Raw genomic sequence first — 9,112 nt, 5'->3', positions numbered from 1 at the left:
GTTACTCTTTTTCAATATATATTAACTGTGTAGACCAATGTTGTACTGAGCTGTGTGTTACCTTTGTGTTTGTGTGTTTTTGCTGAAAAAAAAGGAAAAAATCAATAAATAAATTTAAGGTTAAAAAAAACTCACACAGTAGTATTAATGTAAAATATATTTTAAAGCTTGATTTTTTAAAGCTTGATTTTTTAAAGCTTGATTTTTTAAAGCTTGATTTTTTAAAGCGTATTTTGTGCGCAGAGGGCTAGACTGTGATTTTAAAGCGGGCCCTGAGGGGTTAAATTAAAGGTCGGTCCGCAGAGAGAAAGGAGGTAAACCTCAATTAGACACCAGAAGTACATGAACAGAAATAAGGTGTGAGTGCAGCGTGAGACAGACAGGACAGGCTGAGCTCATGTCCCTCCGTCCCTGCTGATGGACGCTCAGTCACGGCGTCCTCTGCGCGGTTATAAAAAGGCTGACATTGTTTGGACTGTAACTGGACGCCGTCCGGCTGCAGGACGAGCTGCTCAGGACCAACACGACTATTCTTAGAGCTTTTGTTGTGCTGACGCCATGTGGAAGGTCAAACGTGAGTGTTTTCGCTGCATGCTGCGTGTTTTTCTCCCAGTAAACTAACGCTGTGCCGCAGCTGGTCGGACTGGACGGACCGGAGGTTTGACCCAAACAGCGATGAAGAGACTGAATCTTCTCTTATCTCACCGACGTTATCACCGTTTCTCTCTGTCCATCTTCAGTCCTCAGTGTCTCTTTTTCCGGGATTTAAACAAGATTAACGTCCGTTTCTAAAAGGAGCTGAGTCACTTTTACAAAATGAGGTCAGGGGTCAGCTGCAGGCCTGCACAGTCCCATAACTGTTTCTATTTTAGGACGATTTTAGGATTTGGTTTAGAATTTGAGGGCATCGATTTTAAACATGTTTCCAGGATTTTAACATGTTTCTAAATTTTGAGACATTTCTCAGATTTTAGGATGTTTCTAGAATTTTACAGCATTTCTACGATTTCAACATTTCTAGGATTTTAGGCCGTTTATCTGATTTAAGAACGTTTTTAGGATTTTGAGACATTTTGAGGATTGCTAGTATTTTAGGACATCAGTGTCTCAGCTGTGTCCTCTGTCGGGGGTGTGGGGGATCCTCCTCTGGCTCTTTTTTGATCAACAAGCTCTATTTTGATGCAGTTTTATGTCTCTGACACCTTATGGACACTAAAGGGACAAAAACTATTCACAGTCAGTCACTTTGTCTTTATTGTACATTATGAAATGGTTGGGGGCCTCGGGCCCTCTGTGGGGGGGCAACGTTGAGCTGCTTTAAAGTTACAAACATTTTAACATTGAGAGTAACTACTATTACTTTTTATTTAACTTATTTAACTTTTTGTTCATTTGTTTTAGTTGCTCATTGGTTTTCTCTTTACATCCATCTCAGTTTTTAGCTTTTACCTTTTTTTTAAAAGTAACATTAAACATTTCCAGATTTTAAAAACAGATGAATTTTGATTTTAAGATTGTTCAACGTTTTGCTTTTGTTGCAGCTCCGGTTGTTTTTCCTTTGGAGACGAGGTACCGGCCGATTCTGGAGGTAATTAAGATCCAGGATGAATATCTAACATTTTTTTCTATATTTCATATTTTACTTTGCACATTTCCCCCCCGAGACCCGAGCTTTTGTTCGTTTTTTTGTATGCAGTTTTAGATTTTCAGTTATTTGGGATCAGCACTGTCTTTGGACAGTAACTGGTTTTGGGAAAAAGTGATGTGGATTTGAAGACAACGGGTTTATTTTTAATAGTCACAGTGTGTAAAAATAAAACATAAATCTCTTCATTCAAGTCTAAAACTGCTAAAATTACACACATTACAAAATGTAATGTAAGTTTCCTCTTCAAAGAGTGATGGTGGTTTTTTCCAGCTTTGTGTCGGATCGGCTGCAGGGTGTATTGTGCTTTTTTGACCACCAGATGGCACAAAAAAGTGTCCACGAAGGAGGACGAGGGGTCCAAACTGAGCCAGATAAAGTATAAAGTGCAGCAAACCCAAAGTGTAATGTACCTATAGTACACCGCCGAGTCTCAGGAGGTCAAATCTGGGTTGTATATTTTCATATTCATATTTAAAGCAAAGCTCTGGAGGCGACAAAGCTTTTCACCGCAGGAGGGCGAGTTTGTGAGAAGAGAAATGAAATGAGTGATAGTTATCAATATTTTCTCTGAGACAGAATCAGCTTTGTGGGTAACTGCAGTGGATTTTCTGAATCTCATTTGTCGGTGAGCTCGTGAGGTCTGACTCTGAGCAGCTCAGCTGGTTTTGATCTGACTGAATAAAAACGCCACAACGTGGAAATATTTTTGCATCGTTTAGACTAAAGTTCTGTTTCCTGTTTCCTCTACGATGACTCCTTCAGAGTCTGGTGCCGCCTGACCCCATGTCCCAGTTCCACCTGAGGAGAGGTTCTCCTGACGAGGAGTTCCCCGACCTCTGCAGGAACTCTACCTGGATGGGACGGATCCTCACACGGGACATGTACCGCCGCCAGTTCAACCGCTGCACCCACAGCGGCGTCATCTTCGATGATGTCATCCGCCCAGGCCTCGAGGAGCCAGGTAATGTCAGCGTGATGTCAGTGTGATGTCAGCGTGATGTCAGCGTGATGTCAGTGTGATGTCAGTGTGATGTCAGCGTGATGTCAGGGTGATGTCAGTGTGATGTCAGTGTGATGTCAGGGTGATGTCAGTGTGATGTCAGTGTGATGTCAGGGTGATGTCAGCGTGATGTCAGCATGATGTCAGGGTGATGTCAGCGTGATGTCAGTGTGATGTCAGCGTGATGTCAGCGTGATGTCAGGGTGATGTCAGCGTGATGTCAGTGTGATGTCAGCGTGATGTCAGCGTGATGTCAGGGTGATGTCAGCGTGATGTCAGTGTGATGTCAGCATGATGTCAGGGTGATGTCACGGTGATGTCAGCATGATGTCAGTGTGATGTCAGCGTGATGTCAGCGTGACACCAGCGTGATGTCAGCGTGATGTCAGTGTGACGCCAGTGTGATGTCACGGTGATGTCAGCGTGATGTCAGGGTGATGTCAGCGTGATGTCAGGGTGATGTCAGCGTGATGTCAGCGTGATGTCAGGGTGATGTCAGCGTGACGCCAGCATGATGTCACGGTGACGTCAGCGTGATGTCAGCGTGATGTCAGCATGATGTCAGCGTGATGTCAGGGTGATGTCAGCGTGATGTCAGTGTGATGTCAGCATGATGTCAGCGTGATGTCAGCGTGATGTCAGTGTGATGTCAGCATGATGTCAGCGTGATGTCAGCATGATGTCAGCGTGATGTCAGCATGATGTCAGCGTGATGTCAGTGTGATGTCAGCGAGGTGCTGACTGTCAGAATAACTGAGATTAAAATGAGAAAGATCAGATAGAGAGAAGTCAGGGACATTCGAATAACAACTACCAAAACTTCAGATATTCAAATATGTTATTAAAATTTTCATTTCTTGCTTGTCAGCTGATCGTAACTTGAAATATTTTTGTTTAATGCTGCATTTAAAAATATCTCTGCTGTAAACAGTAATAAGCGGTATATTTTTTTGATAAAGTGAAAGAGTTTTTTTCTCTTTTCTCATTTCTTTTCAGAAATGTAAAATCGAAGCGTGTGATGAATGTAAGAGAAAAATATTTCGTGCAGATTTCAGCAGATATGTGTTTCTGTTTGTGGTGCGTTAACCTGCAGTTCCTCTTATGGCCACAGGATGGCGGTCTGAGGAAAATGGACTATATGTAATTGTGTATTTTGCAGTCTTGTCAGTTACTGCTCGCCAGCTAAAGTGAAAATAAAAGCTAAACCCACATCAACTCGTTTAGCAGTTCGCCTCATTAAACTTGTTTTTGGTGTTTGCTGCAGCCAGTCTAGCACCTGGTCACTACCATTTCATTAAGTCCCGACCTAGACGTTTGTGCCAAATTTGAAGAATCTTAACAAGGATTAAACCCAGAAACACAGTGTGTCCCTGTTAACGTGTCCCTGTGACGTTTGTGTCTGAAGGAGACTGGTCCTCTCCTGTAACTGTGGGCTGTGTGGCGGGCGACGCTCAGTCCTACATCCTGTTCTGTGACTTCTTTGACCGAGTCGTCGAGGCGCATCACCAACACAAGATCACCGGCCAGACGCCAGAGGCCGACTTCAACTACGACAACTTGAAGGTAGCTGCTCAGACCATGTTATCACAGTTTTTATCCATAACGATGAACCCCAGAAACCTCTCAGAGCAGTTTTCACCAAAAGCAGAGTCACTGTTTGACCTTTTAGACACAAAATGTCACCAGTTTATCATTTTTTTCTGACATTTGTGTCAAATTCTATCATAATTAGTGTGTGAATTGATGAGTCATGGCCCAAATCATGTTTTTTGAGTGACAGTGACCTTTGACCACCAAATTCTAATTAGTTTATTTTTGAGTCCAAGTGGACGTTTGTGCCAAAATGGGAAAATTCCTTCAGAGCATTTGTGAGATATTGTGTTTAGGAAATGAGACAGATACAAGGTCGCAGTGACCTTGACCTTTGAAATTTAATCATTTCATCGTTGGATCCAAGTGAAGTTTGTGCCAAAGTGGGAAAAATTCCTTCAGAGCATTTGTGAGATATCATGTTCACAGAATAAGACTGACGCGAGGTCACAGTGACCATTTATTCTATTTCACTTCACTTCTTAACATTTTGACTCTCCCATTAAAATTTTGGGCAGTTTTTCCTTGAGAAATTTTTTTTCCTATAATTTGTTTTAGCATTTTTTTTGTAGCTTTGAGGAGAGTTAAAAAAAAAAGAAGCCTCCTCCCTCCTCTAATGTGTATGTGTGTGTGTGTGTGTGTGTGTGTGTGTGTGTGTGCAGGGGGGAGATGACCTGGACAGGTCGTACGCTGTGCGCTGTGAGGTTAGTGTCGTTCGCGGCGTTGAGGACTTCAGCTTCCCGACACACTGCAGCCGCGGGGAGCGCAGACAGCTCCTCTCACTGGCCAGCACAGGTACTGCACACCTGAGCAGACTCACCTGGAAACACACAGAGCAGCAGCTTCACACTCGGGCTTTTTATTTTTATTCATCACACATAAAAACTCAGAGACATGGAGGCAGATGGAGACAGGTTGTTTTTCTGGATCTCCTGCTCAGATTTTATAACCACGTGAGTGAGCTTAAGCTGAGAACTGCTGCAGCAGCTGCTTTCTTTACAGAGAAATTTTTTTTTTTTTTTTCTTGAATTACAAAAATTTCTAAAGGAAAAAAATGCCCCAAACTATTTTGGATAGTCAAAATGTAATAAAAAAAAAAAAAACAGCAACAAAAAATATGCCACCCAAACCCATGGCCTGCAGGTTTTTTTATTCTTAAAAAAAACACCCAAAAAATCTTAAAGAAAAGAAATTAGCAAAAAAATATTTAAACGCATTCCCAAATTTAAAAAAAGAAAAAAATACCTTAAATGTTTAAAAAATGTAAAAGAGAAAAAAAATACCTAAAAGGTTTAAAGAAAACAAATCACCAAAAAATTCAATGGAAAGAAAAACCTGCAAAAACATTTAGAGGGGAAAAAATATAGGATTAGGGTTAGCAAAAATCAGCATTTTTTTAAATTACAACTTTCTACTCAGTGCTAAATACCACACACAGACACACACACAGTCGACACTTTTATCAGAGGAGAAACTCACTCGCTCTCTTGGCATCATAACATCTTTGCCACAGAAAAGTTATTTCTAAGGCATTCACCTTAGAAATAATACCGAGGTCGTGACCTCGGTGACCTCGGTGACCTCGGTGACCTCAGTGGTCGATGCGGCCCTGGCTGACGGTGTGCGGTTTTGCTCTCAGCTCTGCAGAAGCTGCAGGAAGAGCAGCTGCCGGGTCGCCTCTTCTCTCTGAAGGAGCTGAACCAGGAGCAGCAGAGGGAGCTGAACCTGAACCCTCCATCCTCCTCGCAGCTCCGTACAGGCGTGGCGCGGGACTGGCCCGACGCCCGTGCAGTCTGGTCAGTCTGTTTTTTTTCTGTCCGAGTAACAGAGCCAGTCAGCCACTGTGACGCCTCACAGGAAATACGAGTGAAAGATTTCAGGAAGCTGTAGATTCAAACACGAGTCCTTGTTGCAGGCTGAGTGACGACTGCAGCCTGGTGGTCTGGGTCAACATGGAGGACCACCTAAGACTCGAGTCCACTCGGGACGACGCCAACATCGCTGCGGCCTTTAAATGCATCTGCATCAACCTGCAGAAGGTCAGTGACCGCTCAGACTCTCATGTGGGTTTTTTTAACCCTTTGAAACTGGGAGAGAAATCACTTTTCTTGTGCTGCTTCCAGATGCCTTTCACAAATATCTAAACCTTTCAGCTCTCAAATTGGTGCAGTTTCTTTCAAAAACGTGAAAAAAGGCAATGAGCAAATTGCCTTTTAATGATAAACTGGTGATAGTTTCCTGTAGAGGTTGACAATTATTTTATTCTTGAGGCCAAGTGGACGTTTGTGCCAAATTTGAGGAAAGTCCCTCTAGGCCTTCTTCACGTTCAAAACGAGAAAAACGTAAGGTCAGTGATGACACAGACCACAAAAATCTGATCAGTTCAAAATTTGAAGAAGTTCCCTCAAAGTGTTCTTGAGATATCACTTTAACGAGGATGAGACAAATAGAAAGCGGAGCATCTTTCAGGGTGAGGAGTTGTTTCCTGCAGTCGTGGAGGTTCTCTGTCACCTCCTCTTTCTCCATGTCTGCTGGAGGAGCTGTTCAGGGTTCTCCCTGCAGTCGTGGAGGTTCTCTCTCTGTGTCTGCAGCTAGAGGAGCTGTATCGGGATCTCAGACATCCGTTCACCTGGAAGCAGCAGCTGGGCTGGGTGAGCAGCTCTCCGGCCGACGTGGGGACAGGTCTGAGGATCAGGGTCCACCTCCGCCTGCAGCACCTGCCCGGACACCGACGGCTGCAGGACGTGCTGAAGAGACTGAGGGTCTGCATGGAACCCACAGGTACAGGGGACAGGTCTCAGGTCTCCACAGGTAACAAGGACTCTGCAGGATCAGATCTGTTTGACTCTGAGCTCAGTCTGCTGGGAGAAGAAAAGGTTCTTCAGTTATAGAACATTTAGGGCCGTGAGTTCCTGTTCAGATACAGATGTTCACATCTCTCCTGACGTAAAGAACCTCCACCGATGTCAGAGGGAATAATCACACGACTATCACGACCCAGAACCATTTTCAGCCAAAGACCACATGTTTTGAAGAAAGGTTCTTTGTAAGTCTAAGGGTTCCTTCAGAAGAACCTTTTTTTCATATAAAGAGTTTTTCAAGCATTACTTGACATAAGGTTTCTTGAGAAGAATCCTCTTCATTCAAGGTACTTTTAGATTCTCAGGGGTTCTTTGTGAGACCAAAGAACACTTTTCTTTTCTAGAACTAAGGATCTCTTTAGAAAACAATATTTATCTAAAAAGTTCAGTTCAGGAGTTCTTTGAAGGACTAAGGACTCTTTAAACCATTTTTCATCCAAAGAACCCTTTTTTGAAGCCAGGGTTCCTTGTAAGACTATGGGATTCTTCAGAAGAACCTTCTTTTTGAAGAAAGAGTTCTTCAAGGATTACTTGTAAGACTAAGGGCTCCTTTAGAAGAACCCTTTTCATCCAAAGAACTGTTTTTTTAAAGAGGGTTCTTATTAGGAAAAAGGATTTCTTTAGAAAATATTTACCCAAAAAACCCTTTTTTGAAGAAAGTTCTTCAGTGGGTACTCCTTTCCAAAGTACTCCTTTAGAACCCTTTCCATCCAAAGAACCCTGTCCTTGAAGAAGTGGTTCTTCTGTTTAAGGCCGTGGGCCACTGTTCATAATTCTAGACCATCAATCCACTTAAAAAGATCACTCTGAGCTTTTATTTTGAACTTGCCTCTTCATTTCCCAGAATCCCCGGCGGTGTGCGCTGTGAGCAACGTGGCGACCTTCGGCCTGAGCGAGGTTGGTCTGACGCAGCTGGTAGTGGACGGGGTCAAACTGCTTGTCGCCATGGAGAAGAGGCTGGAGGACGGCGGAGACATTGATGACCTCGTTCCCACGCAGAAGTAGATCTGGATGGTGATTGGCGGGAGGGAGGGACAAAGAAGGTCCGACCAATCAGACGGAAGCGTTTACCTCGGTCCTGTTAACTGAGTTTTACTCCCGTTTACTTTTAATTTTCTTATACTATCATCATTCTTGTGCACCAAAACTAGAAAATGTGTTAATATACAAGTATCAAAAGTAAAAGTACACATTCTATTATTGTACTATAATTATTGATGCATTTATGTGTTGATTGTTTTAATGTGCAGCTCAGTTTAACGACTTTATATTCTGCTGTGTAGTTCGGGAATCCATCAATATTTACTATCATTCATCTGAATTTGTAAAGAAACTAAAGTTAATTCAACGTAGGAGTCAAAAGTAATAACAGTAATGTTTGCCTCTGAATGGAGTAGAAAGTAAAATAGTAAATGTCATTATTTGAACCATTTTATGTAATTAACAATAAAAATAAAGTGACTGACTGTAAATTATTTGTTTCCTTTTAGTGTCCATAAGGTGTCAGAGACATAAAACAGCATCAAAATAGAGCTTGTTGATAAAAAAAAAAAAGAGTGCCCGTCGAGGATCCACCAAACCCCCGACAGAGGTCCGAGCTAAGACCCTAAAGTCCTAAAATCCAAGAAATGTCATAAAATCTTACAAATGTCCTAAAATCCAAGAAACTTCCTAACGTCCCGACTCAGGTGGAGTCTGGTCCTAGACCCATCTGGAGTCTGATCCTGGAGTCTGGCTCTAGACTCACCTGGAGTCTTGTCCTGAAGTCTGGTCCTTGAGTCTGGTCCTGTACTCACCTGGAGCCTTGTCCTGGACTCATCTGGAGTCTGGTCCTGGAGTCTAGTCCTGGACTCAACTGGAGTCTGGCTCTAGACACACCTGGAGTCTTGTCCCAGACGCACCTGGTGTCTGGTCCTGGAGTCTGGTCCTGGAGTCACCTGGAGTCTGGTCCTGGACGCACCTGGAGTCTGGTCCTGGAGTCACCTGGAGTCTGATCCTGGAGTCTGGCTCTAG

At 43.1% G+C, this 9,112-nt stretch overlaps 1 protein-coding gene across 4 annotated transcripts; it reads left to right on the top strand.

Moving 5' to 3' along the window:
• The first annotated feature begins 355 nt into the window (after positions 1–355).
• LOC121942137 (zgc:172076) lies at positions 356–8,571 on the top strand. Of its 4 annotated transcripts, none has more exons than XM_088075218.1 (9): positions 357–574; positions 1,542–1,588; positions 2,411–2,609; positions 4,054–4,211; positions 4,901–5,033; positions 5,878–6,034; positions 6,154–6,277; positions 6,776–7,019; positions 7,944–8,571. In XM_088075218.1, exons 1-9 carry the CDS (start codon positions 559–561, stop codon positions 8,102–8,104), a joined length of 1,239 nt encoding a protein of 412 aa, XP_087931344.1. In that variant the 5' UTR covers positions 357–558; the 3' UTR covers positions 8,105–8,571. The 4 variants fall into 4 exon arrangements, with proteins under 4 accessions (XP_087931347.1, XP_087931344.1, XP_087931345.1 ...); XM_088075219.1 differs by having other exon boundaries at positions 359–574; positions 6,830–7,019; XM_088075220.1 differs by lacking the exon at positions 357–574 and adding an exon at positions 616–821.
• Positions 8,572–9,112: the final 541 nt, after the last annotated feature.

Source organism: Plectropomus leopardus, chromosome 3 (assembly GCF_026936395.1).
Source record: "Plectropomus leopardus strain MGB_pleo_1.0 chromosome 3, ASM2693639v1, whole genome shotgun sequence".
NCBI classification, from domain to species: Eukaryota; Metazoa; Chordata; class Actinopteri; order Perciformes; family Serranidae; genus Plectropomus; species Plectropomus leopardus.
This window is presented reverse-complemented; position numbering and strand designations above follow the sequence as displayed.